Here is a 16,093-nt window from a genome sequence, read left to right as displayed (position 1 = left end):
ACGTTGCATATTGGGAAAAGGTAAATATACAATAACAGTGATTTTTTTCCTCAAAATTACAGCCGATTTTCGGCTGCTTCCCAATCGCAAAAACAAACGTTTTTTCCCAAAAATCTGACCAAAATTTCCCAATAAAAGCCCAACTTCCAAAAAATATTTTTTTTTTTTTTTTTTTTTTTAAGAAAGAAGTCTCTAATAACTTAATTATGATTTCTTAAATCTAGGTCTCAACTTAATTTTTTTAAACATCCAACAACATTTATAACTTGAATTAAGTCATTTTTGTCCATAAATCATTCCCAAACTTGCCACTTTTATTGATTAAAAAAATCCCAATTTGACCAGACTCCTTTTCTAGAAAACTCCCTGAACTTGCACTTAAAAACAACATGAAATCTGTTACTTATAATCCTATTTATAATGCTTAATTTTTCCCAATTTCATGGTTTATCGCGCTATTTTCCCCAATTCCACGGTTAATCGCGCTAATTTTCCCAATTCAAATGGCACAGGCTGTAACAAATTAAAGCAAAAAAAATCACTGAATAAGGTTCTTTTGCCAAATGTGTTTTCGTTTTGTATTAGGCAAAGGTAATGCTATATTTTTGTATAGATCGCATTCAGATAAAATGTTTCCTGATCCTGCGGAAATAGCGGATATATATAAAAGAACGTGCATTTTAGTAAATTTATACAGCACAAGGCTTACAAAATATTCATTTTTAAACATATGTGAACATGCCGTCATTCAAAAAATATCAGAGAAACAAACCAATAAGTTTATCGCAGTGATGTGGTTTTCCCTTTTATTTTATTTGAGAGACTGGCGCTTTTTGATTCGTATAGTTTTATACCAGAAAAATCGCACAAATAAAATATTTTAAGCATCATTACGCTATTATTGTATTCCAAAAGCCGTCAATAAAATACATATTACACTAGAAAACCTTAATTACGAATCCTCTTTCGAATTATAATAATGTTTTGTTTCGAATTTGTTTTTCCTATTGTGTGGTACTTTTTATGAAAGCAATTACTTTGAATATACATTTAATGATTCCCAAGTTAATGACCGGCTTAGACGAATGCTTTCACAGTATTTAGTCCACTATTTTAGTGCATGTTACCTTATTATGTTTGCAGACCTAAAATGATTATAGTTTTTGTTTGTGATAAACAAACATTTCTCTGAAAATAAGATTACGAAAATAAAATAACTAAAACTTAAAACGCCTCAGGTATATTTGTGTTTCTTTTACCTGAGCACACTAATTTTTCACAATGTTGTATCGACCGAATCCAAAACTATGCCTTTTCAGGTCACTAGACTACTCTGTAAAATTAAAGAACAATTTTATTTACATTATATAAGTCGCATTAATGTTCATTCTTTATGAAAATTTGTCAAAACATTAGTTTTAATAACATTTCTGTTCAGTTTAAAACTTATTCGTTTGTTAAACAATTATGTCGCGGTGCAGTTTTAGTTATATGATTATATTACAACCATGTTAACACTTTATGTATCACAATTTTAGTCAAACAATAATGACACTTGGTTGGAATATGTGTTGTTATGATACAAAGTGCAAGATCGCGTGACTTTGTGGGGATAACACAAAATTAAACGTTTATGGATTTAAGCTCACCGGTACAGTTTTAAACAAAACTTACAAATATACCAAACTTGCCAAATATGTGAAGTGTACCGCATGTAGGTACATGGTTATGATGCACGCAACGTGACATTTTGACACCGATTTCAGACGTATTCCAATGATTTATACTTTAATCCTTAGATATCAGCACAAAATGCACGAATTATTTTTATGAACTTTGGATTTGTGCAAATGTATTCGATTAACTTGAGCTATTTGCAAAGTGAAGTTCTTAACGGTGTGTTTACATTCCGTCCAACCCGTGTTTAAACCACTGTAAACCTCGTTCCGTATTGCAAAATGGTGCTTGTCTGAGGGAAAAACAATGCCGCTAGGGGCAGTTTCTTTATATGGCTATTGTAAAACTTTGCTAACCTTTTAGAATACACATTTTAAGTCTAATCTTTATGAACTTACTCAGAATATTTGATTGTTTGATGCCTCGGCCAAGTTTGCAAATGGTTCTGGTCCGTTGAGAAACATGGCCACCAGTCTTCCTTTCATGGCTATAGTAAAACCTTGTCAATTGTCTAGAATTCAAATGTTTATAACTTATGATAACTCGGCAAAGTTTGAAAATTGTTTCGATTCGTTGATAAACGTGGCCGCCGGTGAATTGTGCAGGTTTCCTTTTACGGATATAATGAACGTGTGTTTAAATTCTAGATGATACAATTTCAATGCATTCATGACACTTGGTAAACAAATTTGATGTTATGATACCTTTGCCGAGTTCTAAAATGACTCTGGTCAGTTGAAAATCATGGCCGCCATTGGGCGGGAAGTTTTCTTTATATGGCTGTTAGGAAACCGTTTTAACGATCTGTGGTACAAGTTTAGTCGAATCTTCACGCAAGTTGGTAATACTATTTGTTTAAATGATTTCTCAGCTGAGATAAAAAAATAGTTCCATCCGTTCAGAAAAACGGCCTCCATGTGGCTAGGAAGTTTTCCTTATATGGCCATTACGAAACCTTTTTTAACACTCTGGGGTCATATTCGTAATAAAACCGTCATCGTCATGAAATTTGCTCTGATAATGAGATGTTATGATAGCTAAACGGATTGAGAACATCGTTCTGGTGCGTTGAAAAGCAGGGGAAATATAATTAGTTCCAACATATGCCTAGATTGAAACAGTGTTTACGCTATAGACGCTTTATTTTAGCGCAATCTTTAAAACACCTGGTCAAAACATTGTTTTAATAATTGCTCGAATATTTTTTTAATGTGGGCGGCTTGTAAGGAAATATGAAAACACGGTGGTTTGGCAGTTTTCATAGTATGGCTATAGTGAAACCGCCTCAACACTATAGAAGTCGCATTTTAGTCCAATTATCATGAAGCTTGATTAGAACATTTTGTGTTATGATGTATCGGCTTAATAAAAACAAAGTGTTCCGGTGACCTGAAAAATGAAATCATTAAGGGGCGGGCAGCTTCCCTTAAATTACCTTAGTGAAACCGTGGTAACGCTCTTGTGGCCATTCCTTTTGTTAAGTCTTTATTAAACTCTGTCAGAACATATCTTCTAATGATATCTTAGCTTAGTTTAAATATTTCCGGATCTTTAACACGAATGGCCGACTGAAAGTTGAGCATTTCCCCTCATATGACTGTAGTGATAAATTATCGATGCTCAAGCCGATTTGTTTGTCAAATTCCATGACATTCGGTAAGAACATACGTTTTTATGACAGCTGAGTTCGAAACTTGTTCCGTATTGTTGAAAAACTAGAAAAACTTGACCGCCACTCTTCATTACACTTAATCAGAACATTTTGATACGTAAGTGCTAAACAGCTCTAAGTGTCATAGGAACAATGCAAGCATTAGGCCGAATTTCATTAAGTTTTATTGTTGTCAGTCTTCTCAAATTGCACAGTTTACGCTGTATTTTGACACACAATAATATGTTTGAAAACGTGTCGGAATTTTTGTAATTTGACATGTCATATTCTTTATACTCGGCATTAAAATCGAAATAGTTCCGACGTGATTTTAAAACTAATTTAAATAATTAATGTACAGTTTTAATTTGAAATCAAATTCTTCATTTTCCAACGATAATGTTTCGTATTATCAGTATGAGCCTCCGTCGTTTGTGTTATTTCGCTCACGCATTTATATAATTCATTCATTTTTTTAATTCTCAGACCGAAAACTAGAAAATGCTCTTGTTGTCAAACAGTGCATGTCGATGTATCGTGATATCTTACACGTGTCTTATATACTTAATAACACAGTTCAAAGTGTAACTACTTGGTTGGTTTTAATTTTCATGTTTTGATACTTGCAAATATGGTATTCTTTACTTAATGACTATTCTAAACAAACTAATATATGCGCTTAATATTATTTCTTTAAATCCAGCTCAGAAGCCGTAATAAATGTTTGAAGAAAAATAGTGTTATGCCGGAAACTCTCAAGTAGTTTCCCGTCAAAAGGAAATTGCACAATAACAATAAATTATTTTTGTTCTCGTGATTATAAAGATCCTGAAGGTTTAAACCCATTCGTTAGCTATAAAGTCAACTTCACTTCAGGAAAAAATAATTGAAACATACAAATAAATGTAATTGACATTAACCTATTTATGCCTAGCGTCTAGAAAAAAGGCCTTGCCAAATAGCGTAGACCAAGATGAGACGCCGCATGATCTAGGTCTGCGCTGTTTGCTTAAAGACATTTCTGTAAAACATATTCTAAATATAGAAATAAATATACTAGAAATAAATTAATCCAATTTAGAAGGATGGTAGAGTCCACTAGGCATAATTGGGTTAAATATTAAAGTGAGCTAGCAAAACGTTTGCAAACACTTGTCTATTACCCTACAGAACGAAGCATTGTTAATGCAAATTAGCAGATTTGCAATCTTATTGCAGTTTGTAGATATGTTCAATTATTGGTATTTAATTATAACAATCTTATCTCGTTGCAGTAATTTTTATGTGTATGGCAGTAGGAACGGTATACTCTGTACGGGAGATATCCGATGCGAGGTGTTTGGAATACAAACTGTCTGGGTTGTCATTTATTTATGCATGTATAAGGGGAGTGTATCTAAATAGTATATTTTTCAATAGTTGATAGAACATTGCTATTGTTAGTTTACACCCTACGGCATAGTCATTGTGGATTATAGATTGATTTTAATGATTCATTTATACCAGCATGCATATGACTAGTAATGTGGAACACAACATAGTATGAATATAACAGTCATACAAACGTATTGTAAACGTGTTTGCAAGTTGGAAATAATTTAAGTGAACCATTCGAAAAACATAAAACTTATAGTATTGAATATTTTAAGCTAAACAACACTACAATAATACTTCTGATTTATATGTATTATGACGGGATGCGTTCTGAAACTAAAACATTGTTTTAGTTTTAAATATTCAATATTGAACAAATGCAACCACATTTACTATGTATAAGCATTGCTAAAACTTTATTATTTTTTCAGATTCTGCCAGTGTGGGCACATTGGAATTTCCGGTCTGCATTATTCTAAATATTGCCGATCCAACCCAGTGCACAGAGCTTCCCCCTGTACTTCCCTCCATCAAAGAGATTGACTTGACCAGTGTCACATGTTCCTGTACCTGGCTACGCAGTCTGCTTAGCATGATGCTGACACGTAATTGTGATATGAACTGTTGGCTGTATGACTGTCACTTAACTGCGTGTGGAGAGGGCGAAGTCAACACATCATACACGACTGGACACATATGGTTAACCGTTCATTCAAAACAATACTTATCAATACACCTATCTGATGATACCGGTCTATACGTATATCAAAACAAAAGCATATCAATAAGCTTTACTGATGATACCGGTCTGTGGGAGATTCTGCATGGTCTGAGTATTAAGAGTCTGAGTCTGCATGGTTTGGGGGAGAGCGGTTGTAGAGTTAATCATGAAAAGTCGTTCTCACAGACGATAGCATCGCTCTCAAAGCTGGAAGAACTAGATATTACAATGGATGAATTGACTCCTTGTGTGTGGGATGCTCTCCCAGGTCTGAATATCAAGAGTCTGACTCTGAGCAGTAGGGAGTTGGGAGAGTTGCATGCAGAGTCGTTGACTCAGTCGCTATCATCGCTTTCAAAGCTGGAAGAACTAGATATTGTAATGGATGAATTGACTCCTTGTGTGTGGGAGGCTATCCGTGGTCTGAATATCAAGAGTCTGACTCTGAGCAGTAAGGAGTGGGGAGAGTTGCATGCAGAGTCGTTGACGCAGTTGCTATCATCGCTCAAAAGGCTGGAAACACTTGGAATTGGTGGGACTGAAGACAGTCCTGGTCTGTGGAAGGCTCTCAAAGGTCTGAATATAAAGAGTCTGATACTGGATGGTTGGAAGGGGGTAGGTTTAGGGATAAATCATTCACAGTCGTTGTCTCAGTCGCTATCATCGCACATGAGGCTGCAAAAACTTGGTATTCGTGTGGATGAAGATATTACTGGTTTTTGGGAGGCTTTCTATGGCCTTAATATCAAGAAGCTGCGTGTGTATGGTAAGTGTAGAGTAAAGTATAAAGAGTCGTTGTATCATTTGCTACAATCGCTTACACGGCTGGAAACACTTAGTATTGATGCGCATGAAGCCTGTCCTGGTTTGTGGGAGGCTTTCAAAGGTTTGAGTGTCAAGAGTCTGACTATTGAAGGTGAGAACCAAGGATTCGAATTAAATCATACAGAGTTGTTGTCTCAGTCACTATCATCGCTCACACTGCTTGAAACACTCGATATGGAGGTATGGGAGCACAGTACTGGTCTGTGGGAGGTTCTCCATACTTTGAATATCAAGAGTCTTAGTCTGAATCTGGGTTACATTCGGTGGACAGATTTGCGTACAGAATCGTTGTCTCAGTCACTTGCATCTCTCACACGTCTGGAAACCCTTACAATTAGTGGGGAAATAGACAGAAATGGTCTTTGGGCCGCTCTCCATGGTCTGAGTATCAAGAGTTTGAGTCTGCGTCTGATTGGTAAATGTAGAGGTTTGCCTGCAGAGTCGTTGTATCAGTCATTATCATCGCTCACACAGCTGGACACTCTTTGTATTGAGAGGGGGTGTGATTGTCCAGGTCTGTGGGAGGCTGTACATGGTCTGAATATCAAGCGTCTGAGCCTGAGTGGCTTCATGAAACATACTGGAATTGACGTGAAGCACGCTGTGTCGTTGTCAAATACACTTGCATCGCTCACTCAGCTAGAAACACTTAGTATTGATGTGGAGCATGAGAGTCCTGGTCTATGGGCAGCTCTCCATGGCCTGAATATCAAGAGTCTGAGTCTGAATGGCGTGTGGAAAGGTTCCGGAATTGACGTGAAGCATGCGAAAACATTTTCTCAGTCGTTATCGTCACTAACACAGCTGGAAACGTTAACACTACATGTACATACATACATCGCCCTGCAGGTACCTCAATCATTGAAGAATTTAAATATCTACTATGACACAATGCTTCCATCCGAATTGCGCGAACTTGTGGACTCACTGGCTACATGTACTCATACAATTGAGAGTAGGCTAGAATTTGGTTGCGCTTCTAGTGTTGATCCCCCAGAAGGAATCCCAATTCAGGAATACATTCCAGTTCAACAGGAACTGGCTGCACGGAAAAATGATGCAGTAAAACGATTCCGGATATATGAATGGCCTGATTCTGCCGGCTATGCCATGTCTGTACGTGACATTGGTGATGTTGATGACGCTGCTAGCGATATCCTTGAAGATGATGTTTATAAAAGATTTGCTAAATATATTGATCGTTACAAAATCAATCGAATTTCAATACTCATTGAGATAAGTCCAGGCTCAATATCTTAAATTAGTGTTTGTTTTTGATAGATACTATATTTATATGAACCTGGTTGTATATTAAATTTATATTGTAACAATTGAAACTGTTTTGACATGTGGCGTATAATACTTTTAATGTTGTTTCTCTATACATGAAATTGAGCTTTAAAATATACTAGCTTAATGTGTTGTGGACTTTTCGACGATAAGTGTTACAAGAAAATATGGTAGAAACACATTATCTTCCTATTTCAAAACGGTCTTAGTCTACTGTATGTTGACATTCATTCACAACACTATATACAAATGCTCATCTCAATTTTAAATGAGATATTTCGCCGGAGCTTTTCTCTTATATGTAGTTATTATTAAAATCAACACAATTTTGTAAATACGGCTCCTAAGTCGTAAATGCCTTGAGATTAAAATCAGTGAACAACATAATGTTTATTTTTGCTACCGAGCAAGTGACAAACTACTAAACGAAATAAAACTGTAAACAGATATTACGTTTATGCTTTGTGTCAATGTTATTGTATAAGTTTAAATTCAATGTATGCCTTTGTTTTAATGACTTATATAATTTGGAACATGTTGATACAATTTTATTAGTGCGCTTTTAAGCATGTTCACTTTCACATAATTGTCAACGCATTTGACTTCGCCTATAAATATTAAATATACAAGTTTTAAATTTCTTCTTTAAAAAAATATATTATTCAAACTGCTTGATGTGTTTTAATGTATCATATTAATATGTTTTATTTGCATTTTATGCATAGTGCCTGTCATGATGATCATTTTAAAAAATAGTACCCATTAAACATCGATAATGATAGAGCTTTGTTTTCAGATGTAACAAGAAAAAAATATTTTTATAATAAAAAATAACATTTGTCCGTAGTTCTATGCTCTCAAATAATGTAGTTTTATAAATGTATATGTCTAATTTATTAATATTAACCAGTAGCGGCAGTTTCGGATTACTCAATTGTTTAACGTGTGTTGCTTTTAAATTGATTGTAAAATAAGTATCGTCATTGGTTAAAATAAAAATAAACATATCTGGTGAAGATCGGATGAAAACTACTTGAATTAAAAAGCAGACACCATGGTTAATGTGTAAAACTAACTAAGTGACCCAGCGACCTAGTTTTTGACCCGGCATGACCCATATTCAAACTTGACCTAGACATCATCTAGATACAACTTCTGAAAAAGTTTGGTGAAGCTCTGATGAAAACTTCTTGAATTAGAGAGCGGACAACATTCTGAATGTATAAAACGCACTAAGTGACCCCGTGACCTAGTTTTTGACCCAGCAAAGCCCATGTTCAAACTTGGTCTAAACATCATCTATATACAACTTCTGATCAAGTTTGGTGAAGCTCTGATGAAAACTACTTGAATTAGAGAGCGGACACCATGCTCAATGTTTAAAGCGCACTAAGTGACCCCGTGAGTTCATTTTTAACCCGGCATGACCCATATTCGTATTTTACCTAGACATTGTCTAGATACATCATCTGACCAAGTTTGGTGAAGATCGGATGAAAACAACTTAAATTAGAGAGCGGGCACTTAATCCGGACAGACCGACCGACCGACCGACCAACAAGGTCACTCCTATATACACCTCTCAACTTCGTTTGTGGGGTTATAAAAATAGCATTTTTGGCGTTGACTTTGTTATTAAAAATAATAACTCTTAGCGTGATTAAGTTGATGTTTCACTGACGATGATGCTGAATGATGCTATTGCTGTTATTGCTGCTGTGGTTTCTGCTTCTGATACCGATGATGATGATGATTCCGACGACGGCGAAAACGGCGTCGACGATAAATACAACGACAGCAAAGAAAAGGATAAGGATGATGATGATAATGATGGTGGTGGTAGTTGTCGTGATGATGGTGGTGGTGATGATGTTTGTGATGATGATCATGCTGCTGATGATAATGCTGCAGCTACTGATGATGATGAAATGATGTTGCTGCTGCTGATGAGGATGATAAGGATGAGGATACAGATGATGATGATGCTGATAATGATTGGGATGAGGATGAGGATAATAATGCTGCTGCTGATTATGATGACGATTAACCGAGGAGTATTCAATAATTGTTTTTCTTTTATGCTTTCTGGTGGTTTATCATTGAAATAAAACTGGCATTCTACTGTTTTGAACAGTGAAAATTAACAGTGAAAAATATCAATATTTTTAAATGTTTAACTGTGCAATGACAACAATTTTTCGACAAAATGACGTCATAAATCCAGCAATATTATCCAGTCAGACTCTTTTACAATGTAAATAAACGGTGAAAAAATCATACAATAAAAATAACATTTGTTGGATTCGATGGAATATCGATTTTAATTCACTCGTGATCATAGAAAATATATTTTTGGTTGCGCCACTCGTGAACATATTATTTTATATGATCACTCGTTAAACAAGGGCTGTTTGTAAAACATGCATGCCCCCCATATGGGCTGTCAGTTGTAGTGGAAGCCATTGTGTGAATACGTTTTTTGGCAATGTGACCTTGACCTTTGACCTAGTGACCAGAAAATTAATAGGGTCATTTGCGAGTCATGATCAATATACCTATGAAGTTTCATGATCCTAGGCATAAGCATTATTGAGTTATCATCCGGAAACCATTTTTCTAAGTTGAATCACCTTGACCTTTGACCTAGTGACCTGAAATCAATAGGGGTCATCTGCGAGTCATGATCAATGTACCTATGAAGTTTCATGATCCTAGGCATAAGCGTTCTTGAGTTATCATCCAGAAAGCATTTTATTATTTCGGGTCACTGTGACCTTGACCTTTGACTTAGTGACCTGAAAATCAATAGGGGTCATCTGCGAGTCATGATCAATGTACCCATGAGGTTTCAAGATCCTAGGCATAAGCGTTCTTGAGTGATCATCCGGAAACCATTTCACTATTTCGGGTCACAGTGACCTTGACCTTTGACCTAGTGACCTCAAAATCAATAGGGGTCATCTGCGAGTCATGATTAATGTACCTATGAAGTTTCATGATCCTAGGCCTAAGCGTTCTTGAGTTATCATCCGGAAACCATCTGGTGGACGGACATACGGGCATACGGACTGACATACAGACCGGCATGTGCAAAACAATATACACCCTCTTCTTCAAATGGGGGCATAATAAAATCGATATCCCATCGAATCCAACAAATATCCTCAATATATTACAGGCAACCTTTGAGCATTTGTTCATAAAAATATGTATAAATACAATTCGATAAACACGCGTGTTTTACGACATGGGAGAGCAATCAATAAATATAAATTGCAGATACTAACATTTTATATTGAAGTTCGCAAGGCGTATGATATCCATGATGAAAATGACACAGTACTATTGTGAATGTATATATTAGGATGATGTTTGCCGTGAATGCTGTGTTTTAAAGATATGAACCTTACCCGCTTGGACCTGGTTAGAATACCGAGGGAGAAAGTTCGAAATAAATAAATGTGCCTATAAGGAACATGAAATAATGTTAGTAAATAATACTACAAAAAAAGCTTGTAGGACTATTTACAAATACTTGGAAAATGGTCATTTCAAATAATATCAAAAAAGTAAATAGTTTACATTATTTATTATTAGTCTTTATTTAAATAAATAATAACATGTGCGTTTAATAGAAACTAATAAGCACACATTGCCAACATAATATAGTGTCACAAAAGACACACCTTTATATATTACAAGATTTAGAAATTAAAATTAAAAAGTGTTTTGGCAAATTGGTTTCGTACACTGTTGTATTTTATGACACATATAAAAGTTTCATATTACATAATAAAAAGTGGCAATTTTGTTTTATGAAATTAGCTGTAACCTAAACTTGTTCAAGACAGTATAATGAACATTTGATCTTCCTCATCAATACAACATTTATCAAATGCAATAAGAAATAAGTATAAGGAAAACATGTATACTGAGCAGTCGAGATCAAGAAGACAAAAGGTGGGTCCATACATAAAGTAGTGTACGTGGTATACCCACAGTATTTTCTTGAATAAAAGACAAGTAACAATATTTTGCAATTCACACTGTCCTTACAAACATTTTCAGTAGGAACAATATGCTCACATTATAAGACTCCATTAATTATAATGCAAACTAATTCTGTTTTACATGTAAGGTGTCAGAGGGATTGAAATACACGCTTACATCACCTAAGACTGCGTGGAATCTACTTACACCTACAAAAAACAGCGGAAATTCTTCATACAATTTAAGTTTTGTAAGCGGAAGTTTTTAATTAACTTACAGTGACTTTGACTTGTATCTAGTTTTCCCAAGCTAGGCCTACACGTAAGCTAACAATTCATACAATTTAGGAACAATACCCTAATATAAAAGCGGTGAGCTTACAATTCATACAATTTAGGAACAATACCCTAATATTAAAGCGGTGAGCTAACAATTCATACAATTTAGGAACAATACCCTAATATTAAAGCGGTGAGCTAACAATTCATACAATTTAGGAACAATACCCTTATATAAAAGCGGTGAGCTAACAATTCATACAATTTAGGAACAATACCCTAATATAAAAGCGGTGAGCTAACAGTTCATACAATTTAGGAACAATACCCTAATATAAAAGCAGTGAGCTAACAATTCATACAATTTAGGAACAATACCCTAATATAAAAGCGGTGTTACTGAGTGTAGTTTGTCTAATTTTAATAATAGTGACATAGACTTTAACCCAACTGGCTCGAAATGGAATCCAGGTAGGGTATGTAAGCTGGGTATACACTTCCACAAATCTATAAATATTGACCTATAATAAATGGCCCCTAATTTACTTCTGAAGACTGAAATTTAATAAAAGCAAGAGAAACTGTCGTCCCTTATTAGCGCTCGTAGACTTCATAAGACTCATCTGGGGCAATCCTATACGCACATGTATTGAATACATATTTTTCCAAATCACAGCTCAAGTATGTTTATATGAAGTCACTTTCTAAATGCAGGACACATTCTGTTAGGCATATATATGTAGCATTGTCCCAGTATTATCTATATCAAACTCTAATTTTTATTTAGCAATAACAAACAATAGCAAAATACAACTACATTATTGAAAATAATATTATCTTAAAGTCCTACGGTACATACTAATAATAAACACCTTAAAAATGCATTCTACTTGAATGTTAATGAACCCAAATAAAATAAGTTTATCCCGATACATACTTTTGGCTATTGCTAGACGCTCATTTAATACTAATGTTAATATTGTTCAAAATACAACAATGTATACAATTAATTTAAACAGACAAAAACATGGTAGTCTATGAAATATTCCCAAATGAAACAGAACATTTCATTTTAATCTATAACAAATTCATACAGGGAACTATATACATATTATTACATATTTCAATAAGACATAATATCATTTATAAATATTAAATACACAGGATCAAATAAATGTTGACAATTATGCATTTAACGGGTGCTTCTTAAAAATTTGCATTTTCCGCTCTACACTGCACTGCATAAAATTGAAACTTCACAATGCACAATCGAAAAATGCTATCATAAAATATTTTGATCATTAAATTATTAAAATGAAGCAAGTAATAATACAAACTGGTGAAATTCAGCAGAAATGCAATATTAAAGTTAAAACAACAAAACCTTATCAAATTTTGATAATATAATAAATATAATTTGTTTTGTGTATTCAAACATATCAACACAATCTAAATGGTTTTGTAAGCTACATTGAAATAAGAATTATACAAAATATTTCTGACATTAAAGCAAAACTTATAACAATTATAATTATCGTATACATTCATGTGCAAGTAATTAAAGATGGTTTATTTGTTCATATGTTGTGAAAAGAGCGTTTTACTATAACAATGAACACACAAACTACTTGAAAACAAATGTGGCATTCACTATTTTCCACATTCCCAAGAATGGTGAAATTCAGCAGAAATGCTATATCAAAGTTAAAACAACAAAACGTTATCAAATTTTGATAATATAATAAATATAATTTGTTTTGTGTATTCAAACATATTAACACAATCTAATCGGTATTGTAAGCTATATTGAAATAAGAATTATACAAAATATTTCTGACATTAAAGCAAAACTTTTAAGAATTATAATTAGCGGTAGACATTCACGTGTAAGTAATAAAATATGGTTTATTGGTTCATATGTTGTGAATTGAGAGTTTTACTATAACAATGAACACATAATCTACTTAAAAACAAATGTTGCATTCACTATTTTCCACATTCACAAGAATGGTACACCTAATGTGAAATCAGCAGTACATCAAAACATAAAATAACATCAACATCTCCAAACTTCACGTACCATAACATGTTGAACAAATTTGCTAAATAAATTGTTAACATTTGACCAAGAGAATATTTCTGATATTAAAACACAAAAATGTTCAATCGCTTGTTAATTTTGTCTTATAAGTTTATTATTGGCTTCCATTTTAAAGTAGTTTAAATGGCGATTTTCACAGCAATAACATAATGAAAAGTGTGGAATATTTTCACTGTTTACTGTTTGAAGAATTGCATCACCAATTCGATATCAATGATGTCTGTCACATAACCAGAGTAACATGTGTAATATTCTAATATTTTACAAAACATCAGTCAGTCAGTACAAATTTAATAACCTCTGGTCCGATTTTCAGGTCTCCAGTGTCAAGGTCACGGCCCGTGTAGAACTGGGCCCACACTGGACAGTGGTCACTCACAACCCCGCCCCACGTCCAGCCCTTAGGGATCCAGGGACTGGACAGGCCCTCTCTCACGACGTCACATTGACCTGTACAGGGGAATAAAATATATTACCATAAAACCGTCTAAAACAACATTATCCTATACTTCTGATAATCATATTCGCAGATTTTAAATCGGAAATGAACAAACATTAACAAATTATCTCCATATGTTAAACTTTTCAACAAATAGTTTGCATATTTACTGTTGGATTATTTGCGGAAATAATGGCATCAACATAATTAAATCTCCATGGTTTGACAATATGATACATTTATGTTCATTTGAGAATCAGGAACAAGAACTTATTGATAAACATTTTCATTGATAAACATACTTAATTCAATCGATATTATTTACCTATAAATCAATGGTAAGCAAAGTTTAAATAAGCAAATTCAGTGAATTGATAACCCCCGCCATTATGCTTCTGGACACAAAAGTAATATATCTGACACTCAAAAAAGGATTTTTTTCAAGATACAAAGGGCCATAACTCCATTATTAACAGATGGTGTACAATGCCATTTGGCGTGCATCATCCTCTTATCCATATTCATACTCATTCAATGAAATCCGCCAAAGCACTTTCAAGATATGGCTCCGGATGGACGGACGGAAGGACGGACGGAAAACACCAAAACAATATCCCTCTGCCTATGGCGGGGGATAATTAACATCAACTGATGGAAATCTTGAACACAAATCTTTTACAATACACAAAGCTTTAAATCAGCAAAATCAAACACAACGATATTAAAAAGCACATTTGTTGAATTGATATCCCCCGCCAAAGATAAATTTTGAGATGGACGGACAGATGGACGGATGGACAGACAGACAGATAAACAACGCCAATTCTATATCCCTCCGCCTTCGGCGGGGGATAAAATAATTCTTACCAGTGAATACTTGTTTTGTCTGTTTAGATATCCAGATGTTATCGTATGTCTTGCTGCCTTTTTTGTTGGCGTCGCTTATGTTTGTGAAGACACCGTCGGCAATACAATTGTGATAGCCTAGATTTCGAAGATCATTAAAATCTAAAATAAACAAAAACATAATTCTTTTAATATTAGACACCTTATATGAAACATATCTAATTGAATTTTTGAATGCACATAGTTTTTGACAAATTTCTAACTTAATTCAGAACAACTTTTAGTAAAGTGACGTACTTCAAGAATAAGAGGTAATTCCAGCTATCTATGGAGTAGCCTCCCCTATATGTTATAACTGTTGCCAGATTATTTTTGCATATAGCTAGCAACCCTACTTTATGAAAAACACTGTAGCTACAGAAAAACAATACATCATGGAAAAGGGAGAAGATAGACCTCCTGGAAGCTGCCAGGCCGAAGAACATCATCTCCACCAGGACCAACACCACCATCCATACATGTATCAGACTGGGGAGACAGCACAAGTTGGAGAAGATATAAGAAAGTTGAACTGTCATAAAATCAGCGAATAATGATGGATTAATTCTGGGCAGAAGCGATTGACTTCCAGCAAGTTACTGCTGCACTTGTGACATAAGCAGGAGGATGCAGCACACACCCTGGCAGAAGCCCTGATGCTGTAAAAGTCAGAGAGTATGTACCCATCAAGTGATGAGTAGATGTTGATTCGGACCATCTTCTCCTTGTGACTCAATTGAAACTGAAGCAAAAGAAGAGATAGACAGGCAAGTCAAGCCAACACCAGCGTTACAACACCACTATGCTAAAAGACAACTGGATAAAAAAAGAAAAGTTTATGGTCACTCTATCCAACAATTTC

General features: G+C 34.6%; 2 protein-coding genes across 13 annotated transcripts in view; one reads left to right on the top strand and one right to left on the bottom strand.

Annotated features, from left to right (window-relative positions):
• Window positions 1-8,317, top strand: part of LOC127843702 (uncharacterized) — a 154,068-nt gene extending 145,751 nt beyond the window's left edge. The window contains exons 3-4 of one of the 2 annotated variants that reach the window (XM_052373425.1): window positions 1-20; window positions 5,134-8,317. The exon at window positions 1-20 is cut by the window's left edge and continues 1,708 nt beyond it. In XM_052373425.1, the coding sequence (XP_052229385.1) occupies window positions 1-20; window positions 5,134-7,508 (2,395 nt within the window). In that variant the 3' untranslated portion in view covers window positions 7,509-8,317. The remainder of the gene's footprint in view (window positions 21-5,133) is intronic. The other variant, XM_052373424.1, reaches the window with a different exon arrangement.
• The window catches only part of LOC127843715 (endonuclease/exonuclease/phosphatase family domain-containing protein 1-like), a 130,717-nt gene that overhangs the window by 90,787 nt on the left and 23,837 nt on the right, over window positions 1-16,093 (bottom strand). The window contains exons 9-11 of one of the 11 annotated variants that reach the window (XR_008032294.1): window positions 15,214-15,354; window positions 10,182-14,357; window positions 9,691-10,043 (exon numbers count right to left, since the gene is read on the bottom strand). The exons of 6 other annotated variants lie outside the window; for them this stretch is intronic. The gene's annotated coding sequence lies outside the window, so the exon portion shown is untranslated. Of the gene's footprint in view, window positions 1-9,690; window positions 10,044-10,181; window positions 14,358-15,213; window positions 15,355-16,093 lie in introns of those variants that run through there. 4 more of the 11 variants (XR_008032296.1, XR_008032297.1, XR_008032298.1 and 1 more) reach the window with 4 other exon arrangements.

The sequence above is a fragment of the Dreissena polymorpha genome, chromosome 9 (genome assembly GCF_020536995.1).
Source record: "Dreissena polymorpha isolate Duluth1 chromosome 9, UMN_Dpol_1.0, whole genome shotgun sequence".
Lineage (NCBI taxonomy): Eukaryota > Metazoa > Mollusca > Bivalvia > Myida > Dreissenidae > Dreissena > Dreissena polymorpha.
This window is presented reverse-complemented; position numbering and strand designations above follow the sequence as displayed.